Consider the following 15,679-nt stretch of genomic DNA (forward strand, 5'->3'; position numbering starts at 1 on the left):
AGGTCACTTCTACCCCAAAAGTGATTCCAATGATCCAAAAATGTGAATCCTTCTCCCATATACGAGCTCCTCAGCCATGCATTCATCTGCTCTATCCTCCTATTCCTGCCCTCACTAGCTTGTAGCACTGGGAGTAATCCAGATATTACTACCCTTGAGGACCTCCCTTTTAAATTTCTGCCGAACTCTCTGTAATCTCCCTTCAGAATTTCAACCTTTCCCCTTCCAATGTCGTTGGTTCCAAAGTGGACAATGACCTCTTGCTGGCCCCTCTCCTCCGTGAGAACATTCTGCACCCTCTCTGAGACATCCTTGATCCTGGCACCAGGGAAACAACACACCATTCTGCTTTTTCTCTGCTGGCCACAAAAACGTCTGTCTATTCCTTGGACTATAGAATCCTCTAACACAATTGATCTCTTGGAAGCCCACATACCCCTTGTTGCATTAGAGCCAGTCTCAATACCAGAAGCTTGGCTGTTTGTGTTACGTTCCCCTGAGAATCCATCACCCCCTACATTTTCCAAAACAGCATACCTGTTTGAAATGGGTATATCCACAAAAGACTCCTGCCCTAGGTGCTGACCTCTCTCACCCTTCCTGGAGTTAACCCATCTATGTGACTGTATCTGAGACTTTCCCCCCTTCTTATAAGTGCCATCCATCACATGCTGTTGCTGTTACAAACTCCTCATCGCTTCTATCTGTCTCTCCAATCGATGCATTCGATCTGAGAAGGTTCGCATCCAACAGCACTTATGGCAGATATAATCCACAGTAACCCTTAAACTCTCTTTAAACTCCCATATCTGACAAGAAGTACATATCACTGCAAAGGCCATTTTTGCTCCTTCACAATCTACAGACCCAGAAAATACTATCAGTGGAGGCTCTGGTGTAGTTGTAACATTACTGGACAAGTAATCGAGAACCCAGTGTAATGTTCTGGGGACATGGGTTTGAGTCCAACCATGGCAGGTGATGAAAGTTTAATTCAGGAAGAATTCTTAGCATAAAAAGCTAGCCGAATGGTCAGCAACTGGTTTTTTAAACCCACTGGGTATTTTGTTTCAAAGGTTTAAAGTGTCGGAATTTTGAACATCTTGAAAGGGCTGCCTGACACTATTACAGTTAATTTTGATCGGCCCTCTTGATCCTTTTAGACAGGTTCATTGGCAGCTTTTCTTGCTGTTTTTTACAGGTCACTTTGGCATGTCCTCTTGACATTTTACAGGTTTCTTTGATGGAGGCTTCTGATTGTTTTGATATGGGATTCCAACAAATATATTGACAGCTCCTAATGAATTGGAGAGTAATGAGTTTATGCACTTTTTACACAAATTTATTTTGACTTTTAGCAGGATCCAACAGTGGCCCTGATTTCTTTTTTGTTTTGTTTTCCTGAAGTTAATTGTAGAATCCCTACAGTGCAGAAAGAGGCCAGTCTGCTCATCCAGTCAACACCAATCCTCTGAAGAGTATCCGACCCACTCCCATCACCATAACTCCATATTTACTATGGATAATCCACCAAGTCTAAACATTCCCGGTCAGTATGAGCAATTTAGCGTGGCCAATTCACCTAACCTGCATAGCTTTGGACAGTGGGAGGCAACTGGACCACCTGGAGGAAACCCACACAGACAGAGGGAGAAAGTGCAGACTCTGCATAGACAGCCATCCAAGGCTAGAATCAAACCTGGATCCCTGGTGCTGTGAGGCAGCAGTGCTAATCTTGGAGCCACTATGTGCCCCCCTCAAAAGATTCCAAAGGGCACCTGACCTCTTCCAAGGTACACCGTAGCTTGCACAAGTGTGCACTCCTGATGAAGGGCTTATGCCTGAAATGTCGACTCTCCTGTTCCTCGGATGCTGCCCGACTGGCTGGGGGTGATTTTCCAGCACCACACTCTCGACTCTGATCTCCAGCATCTGCAGTCCTCACTTTCTCCTCCTTGCTCAAGTGTGCTCCAGGACTAACCCTGGAGCCACTATGTGCCCCCCTCAAAAGATTCCAAAGGGCACCTGACCTCTTCCAAGTGTGCACTCCTGATAAAGGGCTTATGCCTGAAATGTCGACTCTCCTGTTCCTCAGATGCTGCCCGACTGGCTGGGGGTGATTTTCCAGCACCACACTCTCGACTCTGATCTCCAGCATCTGCAGTCCTCACTTTCTCCTCCTTGCTCAAGTGTGCTCCAGGACAAGATCTAAAAGGGGGAGCACTGGCTATGCTCATGTCCAGACCCTGGGTGAGGCTCCACAATTCACTAGGGTTCCAGACAGGACACCCAAAATTATTAAGTCTCCAGGTGAGCAGCAACGAACTGGCTCCCTTCTCTATGCACCTGCCCCCATGGGTTGATTGCAATAAGATTAATTATTTTTTAAATCCCTTCCTTGAGGACACCATTTTCCCAGACCCAAATGAATATCAGTTTTGTAATGAGCCAAGTTAACCAGCCTTTCTTTCGTTAACCAAGGGTGAGTTTGTTAATTACTAGTCACAGGAAGTATTATTGACAGAACACAGAAAACAGAAGTAAGTGGAAAGTCCACAAGGATAGAAATTAGATATATTCAGTCTCTGAATTGTTCATGAAGAGTGTATGGTTAAATGATGTGACTGTTGCAGTGGAGATAGCATTGATGTTGACCATTGAACAGTGGTAGACCATGAGCATTGATGTTAGGTGGTGCAGTACTGGAATTAGGGTGAGTGCAAAATGGCAGAGAATATGGTGGCACTCACCCTGGTAGAGTGCAGAGCTCTCTGTTGCATTTCAGTGCATTCCTCTAGACTGTGGACAACTCTCTGGTCTGGGTGGTCTGACAGCATATGCTGCGATGGTCTTTCTTTATCGGCCTGGGGCAAAGACATGGCCCACCTCTCCATCATACCATCTACCAAGGTCTCCAGGTTGCTTCAGGCAAAGCAGGGTGCTAACTTGCCTCTGTCAGCCATACCACGTGGAATTGTGAACATCAGTAAGCTCAGAACAGTTCCTGGCCTACAGAGTTTGAGGTTGTCTGCAGCTGGGGTTTAAATATAAACCTTGTGACATGATCCCTGCAAGATCCCAGAGCTCTGTTTGTTATCTTCACCTCTGCTGGCTGCAAGATTTTGCCAGAATGTTGCCATGGAGACAGAATGCATAGTTAATGTGGTGCACAGTGGAAAGTTCAGAGAGAAATGTCTCCAGGGCTTGCAGAGGGAAACCCTGCATAAAACTCCCTAAAATTGACACTCTGTCAAAATGTTGTAGAATTCAGTCCCCAGTGTCTGTAACAGAGGTTGCTTCTTTTAAACCCAGTTGGCTCCTTTTGAGTTAATGATTTAAGCATCTCAAATTCTCTTTGATGATACAATTAAAGTGTAGTTGAAAGTCTGATGGCTTAGTGTCTAAAAGCACCAGATGGTGGAGCATTAAACAACACCCACCAGAAGGCTGCAGGTTCAAATCCCAGACTGTGACTAGTTAGTTGATAACCAGGATGATTGTTCAGAGTGTTCTGCTTGGCATCAAAGCCTCAGTTTAATGGGGAGGAAAGGAAAAACAAAAAAAAAAATCACCCTGGCTTCCCACTCGTGATTCTGACAAACTTACTGCTGCAGTGATGATAATTATAACGAGCAAAAGATTCTTAACTATGTCCCACATGTGGTCCCTCTGATCTCCTGGAGGGGTTTTCATTGTCCAAGGCATTCAGGTCACTGTATAAAACCTTTTAGCCGCAGAACATTGAGGAGCTGGTGTTTGTTGTACCCCTAGTACTGTATGCCTGACATGGAATGTGGTCTGTAAATGCCAAGGGCATTGAAACGACATGGAGGCACCTGAGAGAAAAGCATGGGGCATGGAGAAAAGTGTATTTCTTCTGTACTTTAACATTTTCATTTGAAATGTTTTGCATGAGAACTGTATGCCTAACATAAAATTTACACCGTAAATACGAGGGGCATCATCACTATATCGAGACCACAAAGAATGGAATATGCATAAGGAGAAAAGTTGAAATTTATTGTATCTTCTGTAACTTTTAGGTCAAAACGTTTTTGAAATATACTTTTACACATTTTATGAGTAAAGTATATTTTGATTTTAAAAAGTTCAGAGATGGATTGTCCAGGATTTTCTTTCTGATCATGGTTACTGCTTGTGGGTGAGAATTGTCCCTTGCCTTCATGATGTGTGACGTTTTTTGGTTTGTCAATTTCCTATAATCCTATGCACTGAGCTTGCTGCCACCCTTACCTACTCGTTGACAACATTACAGACTGATTCGTGATGTGCCAATCTTCGACCATCCTTTTGCTAACCCAGTTTTTTGGACTCTTGAGCTTTATCCCAAATTAAGGATGCTTACATAGTTACCAGCTGCATTAATAATCGTAAATCAGAAATAAATAGCTTTCTTTAAATACTAAGAGCAGAAAGGAATACGGAGCCAATGGGAGTTAGGATAGAGACCAGTAATGACTTTGTTGAATGGCACAGGCAATCTGATGAGTGAATGGCCTACTCTGTATAAATATCGCAACGGGTTCTCGGTGCTTTTAACAGATGAGGGTTGGAAACCAAACTAGGGCAAAGTAATGAACATATATTAATTATGTGCACCCCCTACAGAGACATAGTTAAGTACACCTCCCATCAAACCTTCTTCCCACAGGTCCCAGTTCCACCTGGTCTGACATAAATGATGATGGACTCTAGCTATTAGCATAACATTTACTAATGCTTCATGTTACAGTTCCTCTACTCATCACATCCAACCCCCCCCCCCACTCACTCTCTCTCTCCTCCCTCCACCAGCCCCCAACCTACCCCGGCCATCTGTCCCAGCCTCCGTTCTGTTCAGAGGAGTCACAGAGCCCAATTTGGTAACTTTGACTTCTCTCCACAGATGCTGCCAGACCTGCTGAGCTTTTCCAGCAGCCTCTGTTTTTGTTTCCGATTTCCAGCATCCGCAGTTCTTTCGGTTTTTACTCTGTCCTTTCCAGTCTGGGCCATTGCTTTGTTTCCTGCTTCTCCATCCTCTGAGGCAGATGTATTGGCCTCTCCACTGGCTGGAATGCTCATCCCAGTTCAGACCATTTGCCTTCCTTGTTGCACTGGTCTCCTTTTTCTTTCTCTGGCTCAGAAACTGCTTCCCAACCCTTGAACCCCACCAATTATTTCTTCTCTCACTCCATCTTCATCTCTGTACTTTGCCAAGAGCTCAGATTGATTTTTTTCACAAGACGACGGCACCGATTTAAATTTGTTATATTGTTGAGCATTGAGTATGTGTCAGGATGTGTCTCAAAAACCAAAAGACTGCCTGCACTGGTAGATTGCTTTCCTGCCTTGAAGAAATTTTCCTCCTCTCTCTACAAGAATCTCAGGGAGTCCCTCTCTCACTGCAACTCTCAGGCCATTTCCTCTGCCCTGAAGCTCTTCAACCATGTCGTGAAACAAACTCGCTACCACAGCCACATTTGCTTCCTCAGTGCCTGCCTCCATAACCAACTCATCCCACACGGACTCCGGACCACCTTTAAACCAGCAGAGTTCGGACCCGAACAGGACAAACAGTACAGACTACAGATTCAAAAACACCAGCGACAGTTCTCCTTCAAGATCCTCCGCTCCACGCTCGCAGCAATGCGCCGGCACCTAACCTCCTTCACCGCCGCTACCTCACCACCAGACGCCTGGAGGAAGAACGCCTTGTACTCTATGCTATTTTCTCCCTACCCCCACCCTCCTCTAGCTTATCTCTCCACGCTTCAGGCTCACTGCCTTTATTCCTGATGAAGGGCTATTGCCCGAAACGTCGATTTCGCTGCTCCTTGGATGCTGCCTGAACTGCTATGCTCTTCCAGCACCACTAATCCAGATCTGGTTTCCAGCATCTGCAGTCATTGTGTTTACCTGCTATTGTTCAGACAGGTGAAGCAACAGTCACCCTTTTGAATGACACACTCTAGTAATCGTGTGCATTCAGGGCCACCAAAGTTTCTTTTGAAGGTATCTTCCAAACCCATGACCTTGACCATCTTGAAGAGCGAGGGCAGCAGTTGGATGGAAGCCTCACTACCAGCAGGTTAACCCTCGAAGCCACACATCATCTGGACTTGAGTCTATATCACTGTGCCTTCAGTGTGACTGGGTCAAAATCCAGGAATTCTCTTCCAAACAGTTCTGTGGGTACATCTACACCTTAAGGACTGCAGCAATTCAGTAGATACCACCTTCCCATGGGCAGTTAAGGACTAGCAATAATTGCTCACCTATCCAGCAAAGCCCACATCTCATCAATGAATTTTTAAAAACTGAGAGATGCAGCTTCTAGCAGCAACACTGCTCCAAACTGAAAAATTATTGAAATACTTTTACATTTTGATTATTTCAAAACAATTAGTCACATCCAAAAGATTGCCAGAGTTTAATAAACAGACTCTCGATGCACTTCACAAACAGTGCCAGCTGGTGTGTGCCAACTCTTCTTCCTTGCTACCATAACACATAACACGGTGAGAATTGCATCAGTGTGAAACTTGACACAACTAACAGACATCGGACAAATTGCTGTGGGAGCTACAGAGCAGAGATTGTAAATGGAGCATAAACCAATTGTATTTATATGCAAAGCAGTAAGTCATCCAAAAAGTCACTTCAAGTCGACAGGCCTCCTGAAGTTAAAAAGAGTCCCACTGGGCACCCCAAGTGAGCATAACATAGATTATCATTTATTTGCAATTTTGCAGGTTAGCCAACAAAGCTAAAACAGCAACGAGCAAATAAAGAAAAACTAACCTTTGAAAGGTCCTAAGCTTTTTCCGGAGCACGTTCTCCAGATTGAGCACCTTCTGCATGAGCAGGCACTTCACTGCAGTCTCCTCCCGACTGGCAGGGTTAATGCGCTGAGCTGTTAGTCTCCAAACGTGAATCTCATGCTTCAGCTCTGGGGAGGTGGAAAGAACAACAAAATGAGAAGGTTAAATAGACTGGCATGATCTTTTGTTACCAACATCTGTCTGTCTTTTCTCCCGCCCTCTTTTCCAAGGGTTGGCATGGACCTCATTTGTTTGGCCCACACTTCCAAGGAAAGTCCTGCAGTGACTTGTCATGGCCTCTGCAGACATGGTGGAAGGATTTACAGGCTGACAGCCAATCACGTTGGCTACATTATAAACACGGCTTCCACACACACATATCCTGGCCTAGGATTCATACCACTTCACCACAAGATCACCAATTGTAAAAATAAAGGTAAAGTCTCCATTGTTCTACCATTGGGTCTGATTTGAGGGATATGACTGGTGGTGGCTTAACCTGAGGGTGACCACGCCTCTGGCAAGGGGAGAGGTTGAGAAGGAGGACCTTCATAGTAACTTCAGCCAATGCAGGAATTGAACCCACATTGTTGACTTCCCTCTGCATTGCAAAACAGCCAACATCTGCCCCCATTCCCCAACTAATCTATCACCATTCATAGCAGTACGACACATCTCCCCCCGCCAAAAAAAATAGATCTAGAACTAAGGGTTTTTCCAGGACTTCAAACCTATTGAACTCTTCTTCTGAATTTGCACCAGAAAAGACAAGTTTGACATCAGAGAATAATTGCTGTTAGATTTGTCTAGTCTTTTCACCCAATCTTTACAAGCTTTGCTCTTCACCTGGTTTTTGAAATGGAGTGGTTTACAGTAAAACCCAGCAGCTAAAGTGACCAAATTCCCAGGTTAGATTAGATTCCCTACTGTGTGGAAACAGGTCCTTCGGCCAAACAAGTCCACACCGACCCTCCGAAGAGTAATCCATCCAAACCCATTCCCCTATCTTATATTTACCCCTGACTAATAAACCTAACACAATTGGCAATTTTAGCATGGCTAATTCACCTGACCTGCACATCTTTAGACTGTAGGAGGAAATCGGAGCTCCCAGAGGAAATCCATGCAGACACGGGGAGAATGTGCAAACTCCACACAGACAGTGGTCCAAGGCTGGAATCGAACCCGGGTCCCTGGCGCTGTGAGGCTGCATTGCTAACCACTGAGCCACCATGCTGCCCATTATTTTCTCATTTAGCAACACCTGAATGATCATCTGGTATGACTAATTTAAGATAATTTCATTTGTAAGGGGTCTTTTTGGGATAGAAAGGAAACAATACAACTCTTAGCAATTTTTATGGATGCACCACGGAAAGCATCCTATCCAGATGCCTCACAGCTTGGACTGGCAATTCCTCTGCCCAAGACTGCGATAAATTACAGAGAGCTGTGAGCACAGCCCAGTCCATCACGCAAACCAGCCTTCCATCCATTGACTCCGTCCATACTTCCCACTGCCTTGGGAAAGCTGCCAACATAATCAAAGACCCCTCCCACCTCAGTAATACTCTCTTCCTTTGGGCAGAAGATACCAAAGTTTGGAAACAGAGCCTGATAAGTGCACACTGGCTTAAGGTCTGTTTTCCTAGAAGTTCCTCTGACCAAATCCTCATGGTCCCATCATAGTGGGATGCACTTACTGCACTGAGTACAGTACTAACCCTGACAGAACCTTTCAGACCATTATACAACAGCATGAGATTACTGCCTTGTCCATTGTACTCAGGCCTGCACCAGTTCCTTGTAAAATAAAAATCCTCCCTGGTTGCTTTTGTACTACTTTAATCCTGTTTCTCTGGTTACCACCTTTTCTACCAATGAAAATACTGTCTTTTTTTTTCTATTCTTGTGTAATTTTAATTGCATTAATTCAATCACCTTCAATGATATCAGGAAAACAATCTCAGTTTCTCCACAGACCACAGAGCTGTTACAGTGCCAATTACAGGCCATTTGGCTCCTCTTTGAGCATATTGACTTTGCACCAATCTCCTGGCTTTTCACAAAACCTTGCGCAATATTTCCGTGAAATAACCAGTGTCCTCTTAAATACCTCAGTTGAATCAGTCTCCACCACATTTCCTTACTACTTGTTGTAAGGAAAACATTTTTGAAACCTCACTTTTGCTTCTTTGGCAAAACACTTAAAGTCATAGAGATGTACAAAATGGAATCAGATCTTCTGGTCCAACTCGTCCATGTCAACCAATTATCCTAAATTAATCTACTCCCATTTGCCAGGATTTGGCCCATACGTTCTAAACCCTTCCTATTCATGTGTCTATCCGGATGCCTTTTAAATGTTATAATTCTACCAGCCTCCGCCACTTCCTTTGGCAGCTCATTCCATGCATGCACACCCTCTGTGTGAAAAAGTTGCCCCTCAGGTCCCTTTTAAATCTTTCCCCTCTCACCTTAAACCTATGCCCACTAGTTTGGATTCCCCTATCCCTGGAAAGGCCTTGGCAATTCACCCTATCCATGCCCTTCTTAAGCTGTGAGAATGTGAGTACTACAGATGCTGGAGATCAGAGTCGAGAGTGTGGTGCTGGAAAAGCACAGCAGGTCAGGCAGCATCTGAGGAGCAGAAGAATCGACATTTCGGGTATACGCCCTTCATCAGGAATGAGGAAGGTCTTATGCCCGAAACGTCGATTCTCCTGCTCCTCGGATGCTGCCTGACCTGCTGCGCTTTTCCAGCACCACACTCTCGACCTTTCTTAAGCTGTGCCCTTTGGTCCTCAATCCTCTTCTGAACTGTTGCTCTGTCTAGATCCCTCATGTGTTGTTTCTCACTGGGGCAGTGCACTGGAAATTAAACCCTGCCATTCCAGAGTCATCAACACCTTTAAAACATTTTAACAGCAGGCGGAGTTCACTAATTATAGTTTTAGGCACATGTTGACAGAAAGCACAGACCAGATTTCCATACTTAACAATAATGATTATTTATTAGAAATACACAGAGTCGATAGAGTGTGGCGCAATCACAGCAGATCAGGCAACATCTGAGGAGCAGGAGACTCGATATTTTGAGAAGGACCCTTCATCCTGTGCTTTTTTTTAATTACCTCACTCTATCTACTCAAACTCTCCAGCAACTGCAGTCCTCACTACCTCCTAGAAATAAATAGGTTCTAGCTTCAGACAAACAATTAAACATCAATCAGCATTTAATTACTCTGTAAAACTCGAACCCTCTTATCGACACATATATACAGGTAGACAAACAGACGGAAAAATACGTAGGTGTTCAGAGTAGAAGAAAAGGCTGGGTAAGCAGTTCCATGGTCCTTGTCCATAGTGTTTGCTGAGATGATTCTTTTTGTCGACCAGGACACTGTTTCTTGATCTTCCTTCTCCAGATGCTTTCACTCGATTTGCAGGAGGCACGGGGTAACTAGTTCATGTTTGTAAAGGTCTTTGATATAATTTAAAAGTCACATAATAAAGCAACTGGTAAAGGGAAATAAACAGGCTACCTTCAGGCCTGACTTGGTGCAGGTTAAAAACAGTTCCTTCTCCTCCAGATATTGGATGGTTTTTGCCAAAATATTCCCCCCCCCCCCACCAAGCTATTCAGCTGTCTTGGAACCAAATACATAGTTACTGACAGGCAGAATGGCGTCATCATCAATAGTTGATCAATCATCCACAGACCAATCAGCTACTTGTTGCCAGCTAAAGAGTCATTCATACACACCCGGCAGTTCCAGTTCGTCTGCAAACCACTTCCACTCAACCATGCAGCTGTATAAACACTACTTACGAATCAGGTTACTTGCTTTCAAAGTGCAGCAATCCTTCATCAACTTATCATTTTTAAAACAGTTCTTTTCCCATTTCAATCCATAATCAAAAAATATAGAAAAATAAAAAGATATATCGTTAAATTTTGAAAACACTTCTTAAATCTCCACTCAGCCTTATAATCTCGAAGGGAAACAGCTGAACTTCTCTAACTAATCCTCCTAAGTGAAATGTCTCAGCCCATGCACCATTCTTGTAAATCTTTCCTGCACTCTCTCCAATGCATTAATCTCCTTCATAAAGCATGGTTCCTAGGTCTGTACACAGTACTCCAAAAGAGATCTAACCAGCAACAGCATACTAACCTCCCTCCTCTTGTACTGTCTGCACCTTTTAATGAAACATAAAATAATGTATTTTTAATTACCAAGTCTAGCCGCCTGCCCAGACTGAAATAAAGACATATTTCTCATTCCTAGTAGATGCTTGGATAAATCTCCACTGCAGCCATCCAAGACCTTGAAAACACTTCAAGTCGGATGGAGTTATATTATTGAATAGTTTTATTTTGTGATGTAAAATGTAGTTTGCAGGTTTTCCAATATTTGCAGTGTATATTTCAAAAACTTGTCACCATAGCAATGAAAGATTGAAAATTACTAATATGTACTGCTTTCAGAACCATCCAAGGGTACTGTGCGATATTCACACAATCAGATTAATTTGTTGCATGGTGATCAATGGATCCAAAGAATAGGATTACTCTGTTTTCAAAGATTAGACTTGATTATTCAAAAATAACTGTAGAACTAGATGCCCCTCTATCTCTAGTGCTGTGTTTCCTTTGGAATTGTTTACTAAGATAATTGTAGAATTGCAAATTGAAAATCACGGAGGCAAAGTCGATCATGATGACTTCTTAAATACCACTTCAAGGATTCGTGACATTTCACAAACAGCTCCAGTGCAGATAGGAAGATAACTTTGGATCAAATGAAGTGAAAATAAATTCATATTCTCACGGCAGACTTTTTGTTTGACCTTTATTGAAAAGTCAATTGAAAAGTAATCACATTGATGCAAATGTCCAGGACAGTCCAGGTGGAGGTGCATTTAAAATATGATTTATACCATCAGTTTTTAGAAGATCATTTTCAATCCTTCGGAGGTAGTTTGTAACAGCAGCTGTCACAATGCTACTGAAGGCAAGATTACCAAAACCAAAAAGATTCAAGCCTGAGAAATCATTTCTCTCAGCTTGAAGAGCAGTTAAAATGCCCTCCAATTCCATCTGACCCCTATTTGATTACAAAGTTTAAGAGGTTTAGCACAAATAGTAGCACTGCTCCCTCTGATTCAGAAGGTTATGGCTTTCAGTCCCCACCCAACACCAGCCAGAGGCTTCAGAAATATTCCAAGCTAATAGTCAAATGCAATTGTAGCTCAACGCACCACATGGAATCCCCACAGTGTGGAAGCAGGGTATTCAGCCCATCAATTCCTGATCAGGGGCTTTTGCCCGAAACATCGATTTTCCTGCTCGTCGGATGCTGCCTGACCTGCTGTGCTTTTCCAGCACCACTCTGATCTAAACCCTGTTCATCCCATCAAGTCCACACTAACCCTCTGAAGGCCATTCCACGCAGACCTACCCCCCGTGCCCTATCCCTGTAACCCTGCATTTCCTATGGCTAACCCACTAAACCTACACATCCCTGAATGCTAAGGGTAAGTTAGCATGATAAATCCACCTGACCTGCACATCTTTGCACTGTGGGATGAAACCGGAGCACCCGGTGGAAACCCATGCAGACAGGGAGTGAACGAGTACACTCCACACAGACAGTTATCTGATGCTGAAATCAAACCCAGGTGCCTGGTGCTGTGAGGCAGCAGTGCTAGCCACTATGCCACCCCACTTGATGAGAGGTGCTCTAACGTAAGATTATCCTTCCACCAATGTCTGCAAAAACAATTCACTGTTGATTCACCTCCATGTAAAATGGTTGCTCTGTTTTTTTTTTCAATATAACAGCAGTGGTCTCACAGAGATACAGGAATGTAGGAAGAGGCTATTCAGGCCATTAAGCCTGCTCTGCCATTTAATATGATCATGACTGATTGAAAACTTCAATGCCTTTTATCCACACTATCCCCTGAACAATTGAGGGCATTAATAATCAAAAATATATCAACCTCTACTTTAAATATGCTCAAAGCTGAGCTTCCATAGCCCTCCCAGGTACTGAATTCCAAAGATTTATCACCCCCTAAATAAAGAGACTTGTCCTTGTCTCGAGCCTTAGTGGTATCCCCGTTGTTTTTTAAGTGTGACCCCTGATTCTCAACTCTTCAACCAGCGGAAACAGCTTACCTGCATCTACCCATTCTATCCCTTTAAGCATTTTGAAGGATTCAACAAAACCACTTCTCGTGCTAGAGTAGTCTACAGAAGATACACACACCGTTGTCCAAATTCTTCATAGGACAGCCCCAGCATCCTGGGCACAAGGCCAGTGAAGCTTTGTTACTCTCCCTTCAGAGCAATACGGTCTACCTTTCCTGAGATAAGGAGACCAACACTTCTCAGGTGCAGTCTAACCAGGCTCCTACACAATTGTAGCAAGACTTCATTAATCCTGAACTCGATAATTCATGCAAATAACTGACTAAACACAAGAGTACATATTCTATCAATCCACACTCAAAGGGCAGAAATTCTAGCTTTGTACTTTAGATGATAGGTCTGTCGTATTCATTAGACTGTACACTCATCAAGGTATTTATAGATGCAGAGTGAAAGATCATTTTTCACCTTGGATGCAATTTAGCTTTTGTCTAGACAATTTGAGAAAACTCTCTCATTAATGTACTGATGCAGCATGCTACCGGTCACACAGACATAAAGGACAAAATTAAGTTCCAGAAAGTCCTAGACATGATGAAACTGATGTTTTTTTCATCGTGAGTTCAATCAGAGTAACAGGATTGTTGCTATAGCAACATAGATGTTTAAGAAGCCCATGAGTTACCATTAAGTTAATAACTAGGTCTTCTCTTGGAAACATACAACGCAGCACAGCAATCTATTTTTGAAGTATAACTACAGCCCTGAAAGCAACATTTAGCTTTTTAAATGATCTGAATGCATTAGCTGGCACTGGTACATTTTCTCATTTGTGCCTGTATTTAGAATGTGGCACTGTGTCCCCAATTAAATCACTTGACAGCTCAGATTTACGTTATTACAATCTGTGATAGATGGTAGAAGTGAGAACAGACTTTAGCTGGTCTCATTAGTCTGGAGTTCAGGAGTCCTCAATAGAACGAAATGCAATTTGCAGGAGTCGAAACCTGTTGCCCTGCATTTCAGCATGCGGATATAAATAGGGTTCAGAACTATAATATAACTGCAGTTTTAGCTGCAATTTCAGCCCCATAGTGTGTGAGGATCTAAGTTTCTTTAATCTTTTTTTCTAACAATACTTTTGAATTACAAACGAAAATAGAAAATCTACCTACTTTAATGTCTACCATTTGTTGCAAAAGGAAGGAGATTAAGCTTCAGTTATACCCGTTATATCAGCGAGACTACTTCTGAAGTACTAGGTATTGGTCTCCTTATTGAAGGACGCATGCAAATGGTTGGAAGCACTTCAGATAAGGTTCACTGGACTAACACCTGGAATGGGTAGATTGCCTTACGAGCAATGTTGCCGCTAAGCTGCACGGCTATGTAGCTGCTCCAAGGATCCATGGGCACCATTCAACTTCCAGACACAGATTCACTTCCTGTTTCTCAAGCCACTGCCACATGGAGACCTTGAAAGTCTGCACAGTCGTTAGAGAAATTAGAAGACAACCTAACTTATGAGGGAAGGATGGAGAGGCTGGGCTTGATCTCCCTAAAGTTCAGAGGAGTATGAAGCAGTATGACTGAAACATAAAAGGGGTTGTGACAAGCTGATTTGGAAAGGGTGCTTCTTCTTGGGAAAGAATTTCGAGCTTTAAAGATAAGGGGATGCCCACTTAAGATGAAGTTGAGAAGAGATTTTATCCCACTGACAGTTATAACAAGAGATTTGAACATACACAAAGATCATGAAGTTAAAAATCACTCAACACCAGATTATAGTCCAACAGGTTTATTTGGAAGCACTAACCTTTGGAGCGCTCCGGAAGCTAGTGCTTTCAAATAAACCTGTTGGACTATAACCTGGTGTTGTGTGATTTTTAACTTAGCACACCCCAGTCCAACACCAGTGTCTTCAAATCATAAAGATCATGAAGCAGGTATTCTTGATTCCACAGGCATCGGGTCATTACAGACATGAAGGAAAATGAAGGTCAAACAAGAAACTATTTATAATATCCCCATAGAGTAAAAGGGTCTTTTTTTTTCCAGAGATGGTCAAATCGATGGCTCCAGGTATCCTTCTTTGCTGTCACCACCTACTGATGATGCCAGCACAACTACTCGAGCTCCCTTGCTCGGCATCCTCTCTCACCATTACTACCTGTTCCTGGAGATTCTTTTACAGACTTCCCTGCTGGGGATTGGTCGTCCCGGTAATAACACACAGCAACTGCTTATTGATAACTTTTTGGTTTAATTGCTCCATGATGACTAGAATGTTCGAGCCTGTATTAGTTGGCAGCATTTGTACCACCAATCTGGGCAAATGTTCACAGTTAGAACAATGTCCAGTACTTGCTCAGGAAGACCTTCTTAGCCTCTTAACCTGGGCCAGGGGAAATGTGAAGAGTCTGGTCCACTACACTGATCCTCGACAGCCCCATATTCCCCAGATTTACTTCAAAGCCCCCACACACTGTATCCAAAAGTTCCCTCCACCTTCAAACATCTGGGCCATTATCTCAAACCAATGCAGTCAATAACTTCTGGATTAACGACAGGCTGGAGGTGACACCAGGCAGGAAGAAAGTTTCAACTGAACTATATCAAACTCTTTAAATAAATGGTGCACTATACCCATTCTTTAGGCTAGCATGTGGCAAGCTGCTAGATGATGATTAGATTCTAC

At 43.2% G+C, this 15,679-nt stretch overlaps 1 protein-coding gene across 3 annotated transcripts in view; it reads right to left on the bottom strand.

Annotated features, from left to right (window-relative positions):
• oca2 (oculocutaneous albinism II) overlaps nucleotides 1-15,679 on the bottom strand; it is a 526,553-nt gene that overhangs the window by 168,396 nt on the left and 342,478 nt on the right. For all 3 annotated transcript variants that reach the window (XM_043692287.1, XM_043692289.1, XM_043692288.1), the window contains exon 16: nucleotides 6,802-6,949. In XM_043692287.1, coding sequence (XP_043548222.1) covers nucleotides 6,802-6,949 — 148 coding nt within the window. The remainder of the gene's footprint in view (nucleotides 1-6,801; nucleotides 6,950-15,679) is intronic.

Source organism: Chiloscyllium plagiosum, chromosome 6, assembly GCF_004010195.1.
Source record: "Chiloscyllium plagiosum isolate BGI_BamShark_2017 chromosome 6, ASM401019v2, whole genome shotgun sequence".
In the NCBI taxonomy this organism is placed as follows: Eukaryota; Metazoa; Chordata; class Chondrichthyes; order Orectolobiformes; family Hemiscylliidae; genus Chiloscyllium; species Chiloscyllium plagiosum.